Source organism: Bos grunniens, chromosome X, assembly GCF_055505025.1.
Source record: "Bos grunniens cultivar Pamir isolate PY7600 chromosome X, Bosgru_T2T1.0, whole genome shotgun sequence".
NCBI lineage: Eukaryota > Metazoa > Chordata > Mammalia > Artiodactyla > Bovidae > Bos > Bos grunniens.
Genome location: NC_141194.1, coordinates 28003758 through 28025566, shown reverse-complemented (window position 1 = coordinate 28025566; position 21809 = coordinate 28003758). Strand labels below are relative to the sequence as shown.

The 21809-nt window shown below is 43.8% G+C and overlaps 3 protein-coding genes and 1 pseudogene across 10 annotated transcripts in view; 1 reads left to right on the top strand and 3 right to left on the bottom strand.

Annotated features, from left to right (window-relative positions):
• LOC147340033 (melanoma-associated antigen B1-like) overlaps positions 1-2036 on the bottom strand; it is a 41663-nt gene extending 39627 nt beyond the window's left edge. Inside the window, exon 1 of the mRNA XM_086388371.1 lies at positions 1901-2036. The gene's annotated coding sequence lies outside the window, so the exon portion shown is untranslated. The remainder of the gene's footprint in view (positions 1-1900) is intronic.
• The window catches only part of LOC147340029 (melanoma-associated antigen B4-like), a 113033-nt gene that overhangs the window by 23918 nt on the left and 67306 nt on the right, over positions 1-21809 (bottom strand). For 4 of the 8 annotated variants that reach the window (XM_086388357.1, XM_086388356.1, XM_086388358.1 and 1 more), the window contains exon 1: positions 1901-2039. The exons of 1 other annotated variant lie outside the window; for it this stretch is intronic. The gene's annotated coding sequence lies outside the window, so the exon portion shown is untranslated. Of the gene's footprint in view, positions 1-1900; positions 2040-21809 lie in introns of those variants that run through there. 3 more of the 8 variants (XM_086388359.1, XM_086388361.1, XM_086388362.1) reach the window with 2 other exon arrangements.
• LOC147340030 (melanoma-associated antigen B4-like) overlaps positions 11096-21809 on the bottom strand; it is a 49678-nt gene continuing 38964 nt past the window's right edge. Inside the window, 2 exon segments of the mRNA XM_086388373.1 lie at positions 11096-11855; positions 11858-12885. Coding sequence (XP_086244499.1) covers positions 11590-11855; positions 11858-12824 — 1233 coding nt within the window. The 5' untranslated portion in view covers positions 12825-12885 and the 3' untranslated portion in view covers positions 11096-11589.
• Positions 20865-21734, top strand: LOC147340032 (ubiquitin-conjugating enzyme E2 D3 pseudogene; annotated as a pseudogene).

Below are 21809 nucleotides of genomic sequence, written 5' to 3'. Positions count from 1 at the left end.
ACCATAATATCCAGCAATCTGACTCCTGAGCATATATCCTGAAAAAATCATAATTTGAAAATGGAACAATCACTCCAGTGTAAATTGCAGCAATATTTACAATACCCAAGACATGGGAGCAAACTAAATGTCCATCAACAGAGGAGTAGATAAACATGTGGTCCAGAAATACAAAGGAATATTACTCAGCCATAGGAAAGAATGCCATTTGCAGCAACATGGATGGACCTAGGGACTGTCATATTAAGTGAAGTAAGTTAAAGACAAATATATCCTTCATATGTGGAATCTAATTTTAAAAAGTGATAAAATGAATATAATACAAAACAGAAAACTTACAGATCCTGAAAACGAACTTATGGTTATTAAAGGGGAAATGTAGTGAGGGAGGGATAAATCAGGAGCTTGGGATCAACATACTTACACTCCTATATATAAAATATATAACCAATAAGGACCTCCTACATAGCACAGGGAACTCTAATCAATATTCTGTGATAACCTAGATGAGAAAAGAAATTGAAAATGAATATATATATATATATATATATGTGTGTGTGTGTGTGTGTGTGTGTAACAGCACTACTTTGCTATATTCCTAAAACTAACACAACATTGTAAAACTATACTCCAATAAATTAAAAAAAATAGACTACCTGGGCATATATCTAAAGAAAACCATAATTTGAATAGGAACAAGCACCCCCATGTTCCTTGCAGCTCTGTTTACAAGAACCAAGACATGGAAACAACCTAAAGGTCCATCAACAGATGCAAAAGATGTGATACATAAATACAATGGAAGAATACTCAGCCATAAGAAAGAATGAAAGAATGCCATTTTCAGCAACATGGGTGGACCTAGAGATTGTCTGAGTAAGTCAAAGACAAATACCATAGTATATTGCTCATAAGTAAATCTAATTTTTTAAAATAACACAAATGGACTTATTTACAAAACAGAAACAGACTCGCACAATTTGAAACAGATTTATGGTTAACATAGGAGAACTTTGTGGGCAAGGATACACTAGAAGCTTGAGGTGAACATACACATACAACCAATATAGAAAATAGATAACTGAACAGGACCTCCTATACTCAATATTCTGTAATAGCCTATATGGGAAAAGAATCTGGAAAAGATTGAATATATGTGTAACTGAATCACTTTGCTGTACACCCGAAACTAACACAAGATTGTAAATCAACATATCTCCAATAATTTTTTTTCAAAGAATATCCATCTGTAACAATACCTCTGTGCTGTCACCTTAGGCAAAGGGGAAAACCCCCATCACCTCCATAAAGCAAAGTTTCCAGTCCAGGAGCAAGGTGTTTTATCTCCCGATTCAGAGGACCCTCATTAATTACAGGTTGAATAAAGTCTCGCCACATTCATCCCATAGCCAACACCCATTAGCCAATCCCAATACATAAAACAGTCAGACACAGACAAACATAGGCAATTAAATCCAAAGGCCTGGAACCTTAAGCCAGTGTTCAGACCTCTAACCCAATCATTTGAGCACCTCAGTAGCTTTAACCTCTGACATTGTCCTCTTAGGGTGGGTCTTTAACCCACGACTGTAGCCTTAGGATTCTAATCAGACAGAAGAAACTCTCCTAGGTGGGACTCTAACCCACAGTGGTGGTGGTGTTCTTCAATCAGTTCGTCACGTCTGACTCTGTGCAACCCAATGGACTGCAGCATACCGGGCTTCCCTGTCCTTCACTTTCTTCTTGGGTTTGCTCAAACTCATGCCCATTGAGTCAGTGATGCCATCCAACTGTCTCATCCTCTCTAACAAGCAGTCCTGATGAGATTATTAGACTACAGGCACATTCTAACTTCATATAGCACATTTAGTTACAGGCATATTTTAAGAAGTTTACTCACCCCAAAGATGTCTGATCCAGGAGCTGTTTCCTTCCTTAAAAGTGAAAGGAGCCCCAGAAGCCAGAGGAGCCCAGAGTGCCATGGCTAGCAAACAGGAACCTGAGAGCCAACTCTCTAGACAAACTCAGTATAGGTGGCCACTCAGGGTTGGTGTTGAGGGCCCACCAGGGGGTTCAGTGCATCAAGCAGATGGTCACAAGTCCTAAACCTCAACAAGGCTGCCCAAACTCACGGAACATGGGCTCACTACCCGATGCTCAGAGAAGTCCACACTTATGGCAAGAGCTTCAGAGAAAAGAACTTTACTGCAAGGCCAATCAATGCAGGAGGCAAGGTATCAAATCTCTCTTCAATCCAGGAGCCTGGGTGCAATCTAAGGGGGTCAGGGGAATTTCTAACTTGAAAGCTAATTGGCTAGTCTTCAATTAGTCTGTTTCAGCTACTCAGGTTACAGGAAGCCAGGTTTTCCTCATTGAAGGACTTCTCACTTTGTAAATGGCCCAGGGCAATATTTCTCTTCTCTGAGTTTTGCAGACTGAAGAGCTTGGCTCCAGGGTCATCCTGAGGTCATGTGTTCCTTCTTGGACACATGTAGTTCCTTCTTTGTAAAATGATGCAAGGTGTGATTAATCAACAATCTATTAAAAAAGGTCAAACCAGTTTAAGCTGGTCAATTGTTTCACATGCTGTTTCACTAGCCCCCTGAACTCCAGCACATTACCCAAACTCCAAGACAAAGAAAATCACAGTGAATTAAAATGTTGCCTAGCAAAGACAATCATATAACATTCACACCAGAGGATATGACATGGAATGTGCTTGAGGTAGAATCTTTCCCCATTGGAAACAACTCAGAGTTCTTAGAAATTTTGTCATTGACCAGGATCTTCCCTCCCAGATACCCTTTCATCTAAATAATGAATATGTCCACGTATTTAAGCACCAACAAAAAATCTAGAACTTGCCTAGAATTTGCCCAGTTACACACAAGATAAAATAATCGAGTAGGTCCTTAAGGAGAGGTCTCTGGCTCCCTCAACCCAGGGTAAAAGTCACCAGTCCAGGAGACTGTGGATTCTCTCAGGCCCTCCTTCTGAGGATCTGGCCGTGCTCACCACTCCCACTGTCTCTCTAGCCCACCAGGCAACTTCCCTTGAAATGACCTCTCGCTGAAGGCTCTGCTTTTAACTAAGGCTCCAAAGCGAGACAGTGTATTAAAAAATGGAGATATCAGTTTGCCGACAAAGGTCCCTGTAGTCAAATCTATCGTTTTCCCAGTAGTCATGTATGGATGTGAGAGTTGGACCATAAAGAAGATTGAGTGATGAAGAACTGATGCTTTCAAACTGTGATCTTGGAGAAGACTCTTGAGAGTCTCTTGGATAGCAAGGAGATCAAGCCAGTCCATCCTAAAGGAAATCAACCCTGAATATGTATTGGAAGGACTGATGCTGAATCTGACTCCAATACTTTGGCCACCTGATGGAAAGAGTGGACTCAGTGGAAAAGACCCTGATGCTAGGAATGAAAGATTGAGGGCCAGAAGACAAGGGGCAGCAGAAGGCGAGATGGTTGGATCGCATCACTGACTCAATGGACATGAGTTTGAGAAAACTCTTGGAGAGAGTGAAGGGCAGGGAGGCCTGGTGAGCTGCAGTCCATGGGCTCTCTAAGAATCAAACACAACTGAGTGACTGAGGACACACACACACACACACACACACACAACACTCCATGATATATATATATCATATATCTATCCATTGATACATCAACGGACATTTAGGCTGCTTCCCTGTATTGGTTATTGTGAATAATCCTGCAACAAATACAGGAATGAAAATATCTCTTGGAGAGTCTAATTTTAATTTTTTTGGATTAAAACCCAGAAGTGGGCTAGCTGAATCATATGGTAATTCAATTTTTAATTTTTTGAGGAACCTCAATACTGTTTTCCGCGATGGTTGCACCCATTGACATTCTCACTAACATTATAAAAGAGTTCTCTAAATGCTTGCACTTAATCATCTTCCTCTGTCCTGGACAGGGAGCAAGACAATCAACTTTTCAAATGATTGATGTGGTAAAACCACTTAACATCAGATCTACTCACTTAAATATTTAGGCACACAATACAGTAATGTTAAATATAGGCACAATGTTACCCAGCAGATCTCTGGAATTGGTTCATCTTGCATAACTGAAACATTATACCAAGTGAAAAGCAACTGCACATGCACATGCAGTCACCATGTGCAGTGATCTTGGAGCCCTCCAAAATGAAGTCTCTCACCGTTTCCATTGTTTCTCCATCTATTTGCCATGAAGTGATGGGACCGGATGCCATGATCTTTGGTTTTTGAATGTTGAGTTTTAAGCCAGCTTTTTCTCTTCTTTTTCACTTTCATCGAGGCTCTTTAGTTCTTCTTTGCTTTCTGCCATAAGGATGGTATCATCTGCGAATCCGAGGTTATTGATATTTCTCCCTGCAATCTTGATTCCAGCTTGTGCTTCATCCAGCCAAGCATTTTGCAAGATGTACTCTGCATATAAGTTAAATAAGCAGGGTGACAATACACAACCTTGATGTATTCCTTTCTTTCTAGTTGACATAGCTATAAGTATTAGCTATTGTATTCTTACAATAATGTAAGCTAGAGAAAACAAAATGTTATTAAGAAAATCTTAAGAGAAAATATATTCACAGGACTGTATTTATCAATATTGTAAGTTTACAGCATGCATTTGCAAGAACTGTCTGTCAAGACAATTGCCTTATTGACAATATTATATATATTGTCATATATATTTATTGCCTTATATGACAAAGACTATAGATGCAAAACACTAAATATCAACAATGAATAAATAATGTGAAAAGCAATTCATAGTTACAGGTATAATGATTCAAGCATCAATAATGAAGAAGCAGCAATATGATTGCTTTATAGTAGCCTAGTGTAACTGATAGGATTGCTTCATGGTAGCCAAGCATATATAGTAATGAATGGATCACTAAAATTTTTTATGTCCTACACTATTTCAGTCATATTTATAATAAAGTACTGAAAACATTGTTACTTTAAGAGAAAACACTTACCTGTGATGACAGACTGATGTGCCGTTTATCCATTCACAAGAGAGAGATGGGACAGTGTATAGTAATAGAATTCTATCACACCACATTTGAGTGATGTGATATTTGTCTTTTTCTGACTTCACTTAGGGAGAAGGCGATGGCACCCCACTCCAGTACTCTTGCCTGGAAAATCCCATGGACGGAGAAGCCTGGTAGGCTGCAGTCCATGGGGTCGCTGAGGGTCGGACACGACTGAGCGATTTCACTTTCACTTTTCACTTTCATGCATTGGAGAAAGAAATGGCAACCCACTCCAGTGTTCTTGCCTGGAGAATCCCAGGGACGGGGGAGCCTGGTGGGCTGCCGTCTATGGGGTCGCACAGAGTCGGACATGACTGAAGCGACTGAGCAGCAGCAGCAGACTTCACTTAATATGAAAATTTCAAAGATGTCCATTTTCTCCACTTTTACTCAACATGATTTCAGAAGTCCTAGCCGTGGCCATCAGAGAACAGAAGAAATAAAAGGAATCCAAGTTGGAAAAGAAGTGAAACTGGCACTGTTTGCAGATGACATGATACTAGACATAGAAAAGCCTCATGTTGCTGTGAGAAAACTACTGGAACTCATCAATGAATTGGTAAAGTTGCAGGATACAAAATTAATACCCAGTGATTTTCTTAATGACATGGGAAACCACCTGTTGCCTCTTGTTTGCAAAAGCTGCTTCCCCTATTATTTAGATATTTTGAAGTCAAACCTCTTTCGGAAATTATCAGGTCGTCCTTTGCTGGCATTAAATTTTCCAGTTTTAGATCCTTCATCCACTTTTCCTTTAGGTTGTCATAATGACTTTGCTTTTTCTTCAATCATGTTCAAGTCTATAGATAGGCCTTGCTTATAGCAATCCTGCACCCACATACAAGCTATATTTTCAATACAAGATAAAAACTTATTTCACAAAAAGCACAAGTTTTTCATACCTGCTGGTGTAGCTGTAGTGATGGCTTCATAAATTTCCTTTTCTTTTTCTTACAGTAGCGCTTATGCTGGATTCATTCATCTTGAAATGGTGGCAACCACGACTGCAGATCCAAATCGGTATACAAGGAGCAACTCAACTTTTTTGTATAATGTCATGACTTCTCTCCGCTTCGTGAGAGCACTTCCAGCACCACTAGGGGCACTTCACATGAGTCCTATTGTGTTACTCAAAGTTTAGAGTATCGTACTAAACAGAGTAAGAAATAGCTGTGAACCATTGGTGATCACATTTGTTGAGATAACAGTTTAGTATAGAAACTGTTTATCATAGATGAATAGTGCTATTCATGATCCATAAGTGCGCGCGTGTGTGTGTGTGTGTGTGTGTGTTGTTCTTACCCATTTCAAGTGCAGCTGATCTAAGATGTATGCTTACCTGTGGTACTGCAATTTCTTAATTGGACTCTGGACCTTCTATAAAGGTTATTTTGCTACTTATATACTTTTAAGATCTGGGTTGCTGAGGGGAAACGGGGGCTGGGAATTCCTGTTCCACTGTACTGCAGATGCCACACAGAAAAGACCTTTGTTTTTATATTTCCCAATATGAACAATTTCACTCACTGTCCATTATCATTGGCAAAAAACTCCCAATTCTCTTGTCCTGTCATCTTGTTCTGAACCACAAAAGGAGATTCAAGGATTTCTGACTCAATATAAAAACTTTTGTACTTATACTGAAATACAGAAATAAATGGGATAAATTTTGTTCATAAACACAAATACGGAAGTCAAATTAACCTTCAATTACAAGAAGGCTATTTCAATAGTGCCAAAAAGAAAGCCCTAAACAGAAAAAGATACATCTCCCAGTTACTGAGGTCAAGCAAGGACAAAACAAGGCATAAAATGTGTTCCCTTCAGATCCACCTTGGCACTCAATTACTTGGAATACTTACTTCTCTTTTCAACCTCAAGTTGAAGGATCTGCCCTGGATGTCAGTATGTGGGAGGAGCTGGCAGACTTGGTTCTGGAACATGCCCCACCCATGGCGGTAGCACTCTCTTTCTCAGCTCTCAAGTCCTCTCTCTACCTCATCCTATGATGGGATTCAGGACCTCCGAGGGCTGACAGCAGCAAGTGGACACTACAGAACCCCAGTGGTTCTGGGTGGCTATTTCTTTCACTTCTTTTTAAGGGGCTTCACATATATATTTGACAATTCCTACTCTGACCTGAGATTGCCCTCCTTAGACCAAAGGTCTCACGTCCCTGACAACTGTATTGAGACAACAGAGAAAAGAGATGTTCAGCTTGAGAGTTCTGCCTGAAGCCTTCTTACACCTAATATTCTGGGGCGTTGCATTCCTCAGTCCAGTTGCATGGGTGTCTTCCTAAAGGCCCTTGCCCCTTTGATTAAAGCCTTCTTGGGAAATGCCACATCCCTGAAAGGCCCTGAGTACTTTCTCTACTGCGGACCTTGCAGAGAAGGAATCCCTGCCCTAGAAGTGATAAGAGATAGGAAATCCATGGCATAAGTAAGGGGGCCCAGGCAGAGAGCTGTGAGAGAAACAAAACGTGGTAACCTGTCCCTTCTCTCCTTCAGCCAGACTTCTCAGGCAATCTCTGTTCTAATAAATAAACTTTATATTTTAGATCTAATAGATATTTTTTATACAAAGGAATGGCTGTGAGATGATTTTCTTGAGTCCGATGTGATCTTATAAGCTTATCTGAAAGTTAAAACGTTCAGATCTTTTAAGATGTCTGAACCCTCATATGTATGGACAGATGATCCTATTGTCAGCAAATACTATCTCTTTTTTCCTCTCTTCATATGTCACATTTAGTTTGGCATTATTATTATTATTGCTCTGGCTATGTATTAAAATATAATAGTTGGACCTGAGAGTCCCTCTTCTTAGTGCTTCATACATTTCACAGTAATGAGAATAAAAAGGGAATTAAGGGCATAAGGTCAGATCAGGCTTGCAGGAGTGAGAGGGTGAGCTTTAGACCAACTCAAATCAAGGGCCTATGGCCATCCCTGTCACTTAAACAGCCATGGAAAAGTTTGTCACTTCATTAAACTCTCTGAGAGCGCCTCGTGCTCTTTAACTGTGAAGGGAGTTTGACAAGCCCTGTCTGGAAGGACTGGTGGCATGTGGTGGTAACTGTAAAGCATCTGCCACAGTGCCTGGCAGGCACCAACCATATCCCTCGCTTCTCAGGACTGGTGACTATACTTTGCAACGAAGATCTCACCTCCCTTAGGCCTGATATAGGGCTTTCCTGATGGCTCAGCAGGAAAGGATCTGCTGAGATACAGGAGCTGCAGGAGATGCAGACTCAGTCTCTGGGTCAGGAAGTTCCCCTGGAGGAGGAAATGGCAACCCAGGCTCGAATTCTTCCTTGGAATATCCCATGGACAAAGGAGCCTGGCGGCCTACAGTCCATGGAGTCACAAGAGAGTCAGACATGACTTAGCAATTCAACAAGAAGAAGAAGGCCTGGTATAAGAAGAAGGCCTGGTATAATACGTGAGGGAGAGCCTTGCCTGACAGTCTTCCACTGAGCTTTCTAGAACTGACATCAAAGGGGAGGGCAGGACTCTTCTTTGTTCCTTCTATTCAGGGATGAATAGACCCCTCAGTCTCCACTCGGGCTTCACAATTTGACTTCTGGTGGGGCCTGGGGAATCCCTTCCTTCTTGACCTGAGGCCTGTCTCCTCATAGTAAGACCGATACCTCCCTGTGAGCCTGGAGGAGGAAGTAAGAGTGGCCTTATCTAGCCACCCCTCCCCATAGTCTCACAAGAATGAAAGCTGTGGCAAGCTCCTTGGGAATGACAGATGGTTCCTCTCAGGGGCCCAAATCAGGGTCCCAAATTTGACTCTCAGCCAAGCCCAAGACTGCCCCTTCTATTGACATGTGAACTCACCATCAGACCAAACCTTAACTTTCCTGCTACTCCTCCGTCAGAGCTGAAGGGCCCCTTGGCCTGGTAAATCTGCCTGAGGCCTTCTAGGCTGAGAGTAGGGAACATACTGTGTGGCCATCCTGGTATTTGTGTTCCCACGATCTTTGCTGTCCTCACTGTCTTGGAAAGAACCTGGAAATATTCCCCAACTGGAAACATTCCCTGACTTGCCTTAAAGCTTCTCCACCCAGGCCACTAGTTTCCTGATCCCTGAGGAAGAAGAGGAGTTTGCCTCCTAGGCCCACCACAGGCCATGGTCTTCTGAGGCTAACAGGAGTGGAAGGAATATGTACTGCCCCCACTGTTTTGAGGCTAGTGGTCTTTTCAAGAATTCAGGGTCCTTACCTTGACTTCTGGCACAACATGGAAATCATCCTTCTGCTGAGCTTTGGCTGCTCCCTTTGATCAGGATGAGGTTCCTTACCTCCATGTGATCCTCTGGGAGGAAGTGAGTAGGACTCACTATGTCACCAGGCCTAAGTGGCACAGTGAAGGGAGTTTGACAAACCTGAAGAATAAGTCAGGCTATACCAAGGCTAATAGCCTAAGCCCACCAGTTCTGAATTCCTCTGTGTCTGAGATCAGAAGGGAGTGCTATCCGAATGACCACCATCCCCCATATTCTTGGGTCTTGCTCTCCTCAATCCTCCTACCTGGGGCCCTCATCTTGTTTTCTGTGTCTTGGATTAAAGGCCTTTGGGGAAATTCCATGTCTCTACAAACTCCTGAGCTATGTTTGCTCTGCAGTGCTACAGAGAATGGGTCCCTGTCCCAGGAGTGACGGGAGATGGAGAAGCTATAGTCCAAGGCGGGAGTCCCAGGACAGGTGGCAGTCCTTTAGGGAGAAAAAAGTAGATCAATCTATCTCATCAGCCAGGTGAAGATTCTCATGTCATTTCTGTTCTGATAGGTTTACTTTCCACAGGGAAGAGACTGTAAGGATGATATGGAGACTCCTTGCTCTTCAGAGGTTATCTAACATGGCCAATGTACATGCTTGTACTGTCCCTGAATATTGTTTCTTTCACTTATCTATGAGTAATGAATAAGGGATACATATCGTTGGTTAAGTATATCTGGTATTCTTACTGCTCTGGCTACACATTTTGATCCAGTAGCTTGAGCATGAGGGCATTCTTTGCTATCACCTAGGACAAATTTTGGAGTACTGAGAAAAGCACTGAAATAAAAGATACAGGGTGGGGACTTTCCTGGTGGTCCAATGGCTAGGACTCCAGGCTCCCAATGCAGGGGGCCCAGGTTCGATCCCTGGTCAGGGAACTAGACCACACGTGCAGCAACTAAGATCCAGCACAGCAAATAAATAAATAAATAATAAATATATAAGGAAAAGGAAATGTCAAATGTTAAAAGGACTTGTTAAAGAACAAAGACAAGGGTATGTCTCAGGTTGTGAGGAGAACAACAGTATGAGTGCTAAAGTAGTGTAGCTGCTACTGCTAAGTCGCTTCAGTCGTGTCTGACTCAGTGGGACCCCATAGACGGCAGCCCACCAGGCTCCCCTGTCCCTGGGATTCTCCAGGCAAGAACACTGGAGTGGGTAAAGTAGTGTAGAGCAGGAGTCTATTGCCAGCTGTCATTTACCAGCCCTATGTATTTCAGCACAAATCCAAACCATAACTCTATGAGCCTTGGGCTCTCCCCTGTGAAGTAAGTTCGATAAGCCCTTTCTTGTCAGATTGGTGGAATATAAGTATTTATGGAAAGCTTCTGTCACGTCACCTGTTCTATTGAGAAATTAGGAGCAACAGCAGTTATTACTATGATTATCTTGACCTCAGATGTTACATCAGCTGGATTCTTTTTTCAATCTATCAGATGTCAGAAACTATGCAGTGTTCCAAGTGAGGAAAAAACAAAAGACCCAACCTCCCCAATCAGCCAAAATTCCACTTAGCAATGAAACCAAAATAATATGTTCTCTCCAACCCCTCTTTACCCTGCTTCTTTCTTGTTCTTCCTGAAGTAGAGAGTATCTCAGCCTCTTCCATTCAATGACAGCATCTCTGAGAAACTATAATGAGTGGACAGAGGCTAGGACTTTTTTTGACTAAACATCACCAGTAGAAGCATGAAGACTTCTTAAGAGCAGATTGTCAACGTTTGTGTAAAAGAAGAGCCACGAATAAATCATTTGCTATAATTTATATTCTCAAACATTCTTGAAAACCATAAACCATAAGCAGAGGCAAGTGTCTTTTACATTTACAAAAAGGGAGACTAAGCAGAGAGTAAAGCCGGCCAAAAACTGAAGAAATTTCAGCTATCTCCCTAACAATGTATCAAGGTTCTGAGCCTCTATTAGTGTGGTGTCTTTCATATTTCTAAGGACAGTCTCATCTTAAAGTGATGATATTCTCATCCTGGATCACAATAGTGATGTGAGGAATTCCAATATTTATTTGAGAAAACAAAATTCTTACTCCTAAATTTGACAAACAGCAAAGTGTGTGTGACCCATGTTATTCATATACTTATATCATGACTCTAAATGACCTTTCTGTTGAAAAGTTTTAACAACTGAAAATTGGGGGAAATAAAGTCAACAAGTTATTGATGCATATCAGGAACACAGGTTGACTGGCTTCTCCAGCCACAAAGTGAACAACAGGCTTCAGATCACACTAGGGGCGAGATGAGCGGTTGGATGCGGCCCTGGAGTGCACAGTGGCCGAAGCAGAAGGGCCATTGCTGGCTGAGGCAGCAGTGCCAGGCCTGATTGAGGCAGAAGTGCCAGCAGAGGTTGAGGCAGCAGTGCCAGGCCTGGCCAAAGCAGAAGGGCCAGCAGCGGCTGAGGCGGCAGTGCCAGGCCTGATTGAGGCAGAAGTGCCAGCCCTGGCTGCACCTCTGGCTCCGGTGCTCTCTACTTCCTCTCTCCAAGCCTCTTCATATGCTGCTGCAAGGCGGGATGGACCGAATCCTTCACCTTGGCCAGAAACTGCAGGACTTTCTTCTTGCTGGTTTCTGTGAGCGCTTTAGGACCCCACAGGAACTCATAGCGAGGGGGATCGCTGCCGGGCACCTGGCGGTACTCCAGGTACTCTTCCCGCACCAGATCTTCTGTGATGAGCTTCCTGGGCTCTCCAAAGATGAAGTGACTTCTTCCATCATAGATGCCCAGCATATTCAGGAACTTCCAGATCTTCTCCTCAGGGGCGTGGTTGCCATTCAGGTAGATGACACCCAGCAGAGGCATCAGAAGACCATTCTTCGGTAGCCCCCGGTCACCTCTCAAAGACTCGCTGTCACTGAGATCTAGGTGGCTCACCAGGGTATAGCAGTGACTGTTGGGCCTGACTTCCTTCAGCACCAGGCCAAACACCATCTCCATGTGCTCGGAGGCCCTTCTAAGGATCTCAGGGAATTGTTCCTTGTACCTTCTATTGATTTCCTGCAGCATTTTGGACCTCTTAATGAGCTCCCTCATCTTATACTTAAACAGCAGGTACTGCACCAATATCTCTGCCGTCCTGGTCAGAAGATCTGTGTGAGAGCTCGCAGCAGCAGCTGAGGCTTGGGAGGAATTTTCACCTTCCTGAACTTGGCCCTCGGCACCTACACCAGATCTGGAGCGTGCTGTGCCACGCACTGCAGATCTTGAGCGTGCTATGCCACCGACACCAGATCTTTTACATATAGCACCTGCAGCAGCACTGGTGGTGCCTTGGGCTCCCTGAGGCTCCGTGGCGGTGCCAGCAGCAGACGAGCTTGAGGGAGTGCTCTCTGAATCAGGAGGGGAAGAGGAGGTGGTCTCTTCTCCCCTAGATGTGGTAGCCTGATCATGAAGACCCTGGGTCTCAACTCGGGCCTGGTGACGTTTCTCACGAGCACAGTGCTTACTCTTTTGCGCACGGGGCATGATGGCTGTGGTCAGGGACCAGAGGCAGGAGTCTGGGCCAATACACAGGAGATTGGGGCACCTGGAGGATGGAGAATGAGGTGACATGAGCACCTTAAAACAGGGAGACTCTACCTTGGCTTAATCAAAGGCCACCTCTGCAGGTGTCCTTGAGGACACTGCTCTAGGAACCCACAAGGCTCCTGTTTTCCTGCTCAGCCTGTTCCCACAGAATCCCACAGAGGAAGAACAGAGGCCTTACTTTTCCTCTGCTCCCTCTCAGCCCTCCTCTGAATTTACTCAGGTGACAGCAGGTACCAGCAGTGGGGTTTTCTAAGTTCTACTTCAGTATTATCACGTCAAGTCCTGGCGGAGCCTTGGCACCCTTCCCTCTGCTACTCTGATGTAGACACTTTAGACCTCCCCATGATCCAGAGTTAGGATGCCTCATACCACCTCCCTGCCAGGAGACAGATAACCAGTGCTGAGAGCTCATTAGGGTCTTTTCTATCCTGAGTTCACTGGGATCATCATTCAAGGTCCTTACCTTGGCTCCTTAAAACGTTGGGCACCATTATCCATTTGTGGACTGGTGTCTGCACCTTCAGACTAGACATTTCCCCTCCCGTAGACTTCGTATAGAACAGTATAGAAGGGGCTCAGCCTCACAGCCCTTCCCTGAGATTTCCTGGGCTGAAATCCGAGGGTTGGGATGGATGCACTGAGTCCTCACTCAGGTTCATCAATTGAGCTCCCAGTAGAGAAGCTCGGAGAAGGCAATGGCACCCCACTCCAGTACTCTTTCCTGGAAAATCCCATGGATGGAGAAGCCTGGTAGGCTGCAGTCCATGGGGTCGCTAATAGTCGGAAACGACTGAGCAACTTCACTTTCACTTTTCACTTTCATGCATTGGAGAAGGAAATGGCAATCCACTCCAGTGTTCTTGATTGGAGGATCCCAGGGGCGGGAGAGCCCGGGGGCTGACCTCTATGGGGTCACACAGAGCCAGACAGGAATGAAGAGACTTAGCAGTAGCAGTAGAGAAGCTCAACTTTTTCCTGAAGTGATGACTGCTTGATAGTAAAAGCCAATCACTCTGTGTCCCAAAAGCAGGAAGTGAAGATGACCATATCTTACCAAACACGGTCTCCTGAGAACAAAATCTGGTGCAGGCAGGTTGACATCCCTGTGAACCCTCACAAGATCCCAATTCAAGGTCTAAAATATTTTTTGGCTTCTGTTTTCTCCTATACGTCTTTTTGAAAATAATTTTTTTACAATATTAGTTCATAATAGTGTACCAGTTTCTGCCACACATCAATATGAATCAGCCATAGGTATATCTTATGTCTCCTCCATCTTGAAACTCCCTCCCATGTCACACCCCTCTTAAGATATCAGAGTGCTGGCTTTGAGCTCCCTGGTCATAAAACTACTTTCTACTGGTTATCTATATTCCATACGGTAATGTGCATGTTTTCAATGTTACTCTCTCAATCTGCCCCTCCCTCTCCTTCCCCCACTGGGTCCACCAGTCTGTTCTCTATGTCGGCATCTCCAGGCTGCCCTGCAAATAGGTTCATCAGTACCATCTTTCTGGATTCCATACATATGCATTAATATATGATATTGGCTTTCCTCCCTATGACTTAATTCACTCTGCTTACAAAAACTAGAAATAAAACTACCACACGAGCCAACAACCCACTAGTGGGCGTATACCCTGAGGAAATGGGGATGGAAAAAGACACTTGTACTCGTCTTCACTGCAGAACTATTTTCAATAGCCAGGACACAGAAGCAACCAAGCTCTATATTTGACTCATGACAGGGTCTAAGGTTTCTCCCTCTGCTGACCACTCCATTCAGACCAAGACCCTTACTTCCCCATTAGCGCGCAGTGGGGACAGACATGTATTCTTGAGGTCTCCCAGGGATGACGACAGGGAGATGTGGTCCGAATGACGTGGTGTGGAACATCCACAGCCTCCAAGGTTTTCACCATCCACCAGGACACCAGAAACCCTCCCTTGTCAACCTGAGGCTGCCCCCACTGACCTGGTCTCTCACTTCCCTGAGATGTCCCGGGAAGTGTCATGTCAAAACGCCTGATTCTCCCAGTCCTCAAAATAGGACTGGCGCCTTATGTGACTCCATTTCTTATGGGAGGAGCCTCCATCCTCACTCAGCGTCACAGCCATTAATATTGGGGACTAGGTCCCTTTGTTGAACTGGGTTTATTCCATTACAGCAAGGCTCTCACTTCCCCAAAACCACCTCCAGTGGACACCAGGGGGCACCACAGTTGGCCAGCTCTACCCAGGGCCTCCTAGAGCCCAGTACAGGGGAGCCGCTCAGTGTGGCCCCCTTGGCGGTGTCGAAGTCTGCTCATCAGCCCTCAGGGCTTTCATCTAGGTCCTAGAGCTCCTCCGGGGGTAGAATCAGGGCCTACCCCCACAGACCAACGCCTTCGCCTGAGACACTCTAGACCACATTCAGCCGATAGCTCTGAGGGACTCTTAAGAGCCATATCACAGGGGTGGGATGTGGATGGGTCACTTTTATTACTGGGAGGGTTGGGAAAGTCCCTTCAGCTCCATTCAGGTCCTCACCTTGGTTCCGGACGAGTCCTGAACACTAAGTCTCTGCCATACGGTCGCCGCGGCTACCGGTCGATCTGCTGGGTTTCAAAGCGGAAGTGGAGGGGAGCTGCATAAGGTCCTACGTGGGGTCTCCCAGGGATGACAGCAGGGGCAGCGCGCTATGGGCACACCAGTAGCTCAATATTCATCCGTCCTTGGGTCCTCCTTGTGCGGTGTATCAGAGCCCAGGATGCCCCCTCCTATGAACCTGAGTCTTCCAGCTCCCAAACAAAGCCCTCGCCTTCCCAAGTCCCTAGTGGTGGGAGGCCAGCTGTGCTCTGAGCATCTCTGCTTGTCAGGTGGGTTGCCACTCTGTGAGCCTCCTTCGTTGGGGGAGAGATCCTCTCACTAGCACTGATGGTCCCCACCTTAAGTCTGGTTATGGTCAAGACACCCCCATCTGCAGATCTGGGTTCTGATCTGGCTAGAGGAGACTCAGCCCTCCCTAAGATCACACAGGTTCAATGAGTGGACCACTCAGATGTAGCTCGTGTGGGCTTCTCATGGCTAAGAATTTACAGAATTGTGTTCGGCTCCCTCTGCAGGGGTCCTCAGTAACACTCAGCATTGCATGTGAGGTCCTCCTTGGATTCAGGTCCCTCCCTCTGCGAAACTGCAGCTGATTGTATTAGACAGAGGTCTCACCTCGCTAAGACTTTCTAGACTGAAATCAACCTGACATCTGTGCCAAGAGCTTCCTGGGGACCACAGCATCAGTGATTTTCCAGGGCCTCCTTTTATAGTGTGTGCTACTGTGAGTCCACTTTCAGGTCCTCACATTGACACATGACGAATCCTGTAACTCTACTCTCTGTTTTATGAAGCTTCTTGTCTTACATCAAAGTCCTAGTCTCCTGAGAATTCCAAGTTGGAAGTCAGGATGATCTTCATGTGATCCTAGTCCATCAGGGCTTCTGAGAATAGACAGTGGGGATGCAACTTGAGTCCATCCGATTCCTCTTGCTTAGCATCCTCACTACATCTACCACAGCCTGGGACTGCTCCTTCTACTGAGCTAAGATTCCTCTTCTTAGTCTTTGGGTGACCACTATATTCAGGGGTGATTGTCTCCTTCGTCCTGCTTTATGGAGGTTCCCGTATCAGCTTCTGTCCCTAGATTAAAGTCTTTCTGGGGAATGCATATTCCTACAAACAGTGAGCAGTTACCCTCTAGCAAATCTTGGAGAAAATGGGTCTCAGTCCCAAAAGTGATGTAAGATTAGGAAAATGCAGCAGAAATTAAGGAACTCAGGACAGATGTTATGATGTCAAAGAGATAGAGGTGATATATTCCTGCTCTTCAGCCAGATTTAAGGTGTGTGCTTAATCGCTCAGTCATGTCCCACTCTTTGTGACCCCATGTACTGTAGCTCCCCAGGCTCCTCTGTCCATGCAGATTCTCCAGGCAAGAATACTGAAGTATGTTATATGCCCTCCACCAGGGATTGTGCCCAACCCAGCGATCGAACCCAGGTCTCCCGCATTGCAGGCGCATTCTGTACCATCTGAGTCACCAGATTTAGGGTAGTTCTAAAATATTTACTCTCGGCACCTCCCTGTTGGTCCAGTGGTTATGCGCTCCCAATGCAGGGGTCCTAGGTTTGATCCCTCGTCAGGTAACTTGATCCCACATGCCACAACTAAAAATCTCACATCCAACAACTAAGAGTTCTCGTGCCACACCTAAAATCTCACATTCCACAACTAAAGAGCCTGCACGTGGCAACAAAGATTCCAAGTGTCCAAACTAAGACCCAGAGCAGTCAGAAAATAAATAGAAATAACTATTTTTAATTAAAACAAATAAAATGTTTACTTTCTACATAGAAGGATAGCGCCAGATAATCTTGTAAGCCCTCGATCACTTGAAGGTGTCTGAATTTCCACATGCAGGTGATCATTTGCTAACTGAGCATTATCTCCTTCTCTCCTTTATTCACACCTCTTAATTATTTTGGTGTTTGTATTGCCTTGGCTATGTATTTCATCCCAATGTTTTCGTCACAGTGTCTCTCTTTCTGTCACTCAAGATACATGTTGGAGTGCTAAAACACAGTGAATTAACTGACTCATGAGCACCTCAGGCCGGGACAAGTGGAAGGGTACATGCTGTGGTTAAATTCAGACCAGCACTCTAGGCCCAGCTCTGTCTCTTATCAGTTGTGAGGACTTGGATCCATCCCCAAAATCCAGGAGCCTCAGGTGAAGTGGCTTTTGTAGAGCTAGTGGCATGTAGCTAAAGCACCTGGCACACTGCCTGGACCACACTGAGACTTTACACCATATCTGTTTTTACTATGATTATGGTTATTTTCATCCTGGAGGATACCACCGACCCTGAGGAATCTTTTAAATCCAGGAGATGTCAGAGAATCTGTGGCATTCTCGGACATGAAACACCAAATCAGTCCAAAATGCTGTTTAGAAAGAATCTTTCATTTCCACTACTACATCATATTTTGAGTGTGGGTGTAGTTTTTTAACTGAATAAAATTCAAATAATCTAGAATTTGGTTCTAAAACTCACTCTTTCTTCCAAGCTGCGCTTTCATTTAAACAACTCCTAGAGAGTTGCCTAGTGGCCCAGTAGCTAAGTGGCTAAGAATCTGTGCTCCAAATGCAGGGGGCCTGGGTTCCACCCCTGATCAGGGAACTAGACCCCACACACCACAAGTAATAGTTCACATGTCACAACTAAAGATCCTATATACCAGAACTAAAATATTCCTCATCCTGGAACTAAAGAACTCTCAGGGTGCAAGGAAGATCAAGGATCCTGGATTCCAAAGATAAGACCAAGCACAGCCAAATAAATAAGTAACTAAATAAAATAAGCCCCTACCTTCATCAATTTCACCATCACATCACCTATAATATACTCATCTCATACACTTTGTGGAATTATCAACACAGCCAAAACCGCTGAATGGAATGCTCTTTCAATAAAATGAGCTCTGTTTCCACGACTCACAGCACAGTGTCAGCCCACTGGCTTCTGAGTTTCCGGTTTCATTCTACTATTATTTTTATTTCACAGAATCTCCTTGGAGATGATGTGCATGAAACATCTAGGTTGTGCACTGTGTTCACGGGCACTGGGACAGGAGCACAGGGCACATTCCATCCCCTCCCCAGGGGGGATTTCTCTCTGGTCTACTCGTGTTGCTGTTTAGTCACTCGGTAGTGTCTGACCCTTTTCTATCCCATGGACTGAACAGATTGCTCTGTCCATGGGATTCTCCAGGCAAGAATACTGGATGGGGTAGCCATTTCCTCCTCCAGGGGATCTTCCTGATCCAGGGAATGAACCCACATGTCCTGCATTGGCAGGTGGATTCTTGACCACTGAGCGGCCTGGGAAGCCTGATAATTGAAAAGTAATTGTTCAGGAATTGTTCCATTCCAGTCTTAAGTCTCTCAACTTTGAGACCCACCGTCTGAGGGTCTGGCCTCTATTTAGTGTTTCCACAGCCTCCCCGGTGGGCTCAACATGTAGCCTAACTTAAAATTACCTCCCAGGGACATTTATTGTCCTAAAGTCTCCAAGTGCCTTGCCTCAGTGTATTTACACTAGACTCCTCATGAGGAAGCCCTCAATCCCCTCACCTCCTTACACCTCATTTTCATTGGGCCCCTAGATCTTTGTTCATGAGCTACTTTATATGAATTGTTCTCTTAGACTCTAGAATTCTATAGGAAATGGTTCGGTTTATTTTTCTTAGCATCCCCAATACTACTCAGAAGCCTCCAAAGAACAGATGCTAAATTGATATTTGAAGAATTACAGTGAAAGTGTGCAAGAAGTAAAGTTTACTGGGTTTTCACTTCTCCCACATTCTTAAATAAGCTAAGCCAATCCAGGTACATACACTTCAGTTTTACAAAGAAAGACTATAAGGAATAAAACAAACCAAGAAGTGAATACCTCTCAAGACTTTTTTTTCTGTATCTGATAATCACACAGACTTCACTGTGGAATAATTTCCATTTTTGCAAAAAAATCCATATTTCAGTATCCTGTTTTCTTATTCTGAATGACAAGAAATGATTCAAGGATTTCAATCTGTGCTATGTATTATGAAAATTCTTATTTTTCAACTTGATAATCTGCAGTACAAGGGGGAGCTGTGCCATTAGTATACTTAGACTCTGAAGCTAAACACGTCTTTAATTAAAAGGAATGACATTTAAAAACAGAAAAAAGAAAAACCTCTAATTTTTGCATATTGTATAGGATCACAAATACATTATATGCTGTGTTTCCATGAGAAACACCTTGGCCCTCTGCTAGTTGGAAGATTGCTTGCTTTCTTGAAATGCAATGTGAAGTATCTGCTCAGACTTCACCAGGGGTGGGAGGAGCTTTGGACATGCTCTGGAAATTGCATTGGTCCTGGCACCATAGGAGCCCTGGCTGCAGCTCTGGCTCTGGCTCTCTCTTCTTCAGCTCTCAAAGCCTCTTCATACCAGGATGCGAAGGCACTGCACTTGGTATCATTGACATTAGCCCCAAACTCCCACATTCTTTTATATATCTATATCTATCATGGAAGCACTCCATATTAGTTTACAAAGATCATGCTCATTATTTTTTATAGCTGTATAGTACTCCACTCTGTGGATATATATCATGTTCCTTCAGTTAACATGTTCATGGATATGTAAGCATTTTCATATGGTTGTGGATGTCTCTTCAGGGTTACTTTCTGAAAACTCTAATTACTGGCTCAAATGTAAAAGCATATTTAGTTTTCTGATAATACCAAGTTGTGTTTAGGCTCTAATCTTATTCTTTGACATGTTGCTGTCAAAGAATGAGATTAGTACATTCTCTAACACTATATACAAAAATAAACTGAAAATGGATTAGAGACCTAATATGAGTGGAAACTATAAAACTCTTAGAAGGCACTATGAGTGGGACATTCTTTGATATAATTCATAATAATATTTTTTGGATCTGTCTCCTAATGCTAGGAAAATAAAAGCAAAAATAAATAAATGAGATGTATTTAAAGGTAAAAACTTTTGCACAGCAAAGGAAACCATCAGCAAAATGAAAAGACAACCTACTATACGGGAAAAAATATTTGTCAATGATATAACCAATAAGGGGTTAATATCCAAAATATATGAACAGCTTACATAACTCAACAGTTTAAAAAAAGAATTAAAAAAATGGGCAGAAGACTTAAATACACATTTTTCCAAAGAAGACATACAAATGGCCGAGAGGCACGTGAAAAGATGTTCAACATCGTTAATCATCATATGAATGCAAATTTAAACCACAATGAGGTATTATCTTATGCCTATCAGAAGGGCTATCATCCAAAAGGAACAGAAGTAACAAATGTTGGCGAGCATGTGCACAAGATCTGTACACTGTTGGTGGGAATGTCAATTGGTACAGCCACCATGGATAACAGTAAGGAGGGTCCTCAAAATCTAAAAAGAGAACTACCAAATGACCCAGAAAACCTACTCCCGGGTGTATATCTGAAAAAAAAAAAAAAAAGGACCCCCTAATTTGGATGGTCTCCGTCAGGTACTCGATGCTTGTCTGAGTCTAAGGGTTTCCACTGCTCGTCTCCCCTTCCCCTCCAGCCTCATCTACTCTCTGCCAGTGACCCCACCCCAGTCCAACCTCCCTGTTTATTAAGAAGGCACCTGTGTCTGGCAGAGCCAGTGTGAGATGAAGAGGTAGTCCTTCCCAGCCACCAGATAGTCAGGAGTTTTGGCCGGACCTTCACACACTGATAGTGAGGAGTCAGGCAAAAAGCACAGACTGTGGCGCTGAAATGGATTAATAAGGAACTTAGTGAGGTGGCCAGGGACCCTCCAGCACAGTATTCTACAGGTCCAGTTGGGGATGATACATTTCACTGGGAAACCACAATTATGAAAAAGAACGGCAGCCCGTACTGAGGCAGTGTATTCTCTGTGCCAATTCATTTCCCTAAAGACTACCCCTTCACACTACCTAAGGGTGCATTTGCAACAGAATTTATCATCCAGACATGAACACTAATGGCAGCACTAGGTTCGCTACTCTAAAATCACTGTGGTCTCTTGCTTCCATGATTTCTACAGTTCTGGTATCCATTTGCTCCCTGCTATGTGTTCCGAACCCCAATGACCCCCTCCCCAGTGCCACAGGTTGCAGAGATCTATAAAACAGACAGAGATGAGTACAACAGAATTTTTCAGGAATGGACTCAGAAGTATGCCATGTAATGCTAACTTAAAGTCAGAATAACCTGCATTAAAGCTTGAATAAACTTTAAATTACTGTTTAAAATGAAAAAAAAAATCCACTAATTCAAAAATTCCATGCACTCCAATGTTCATAGCAGCATTACT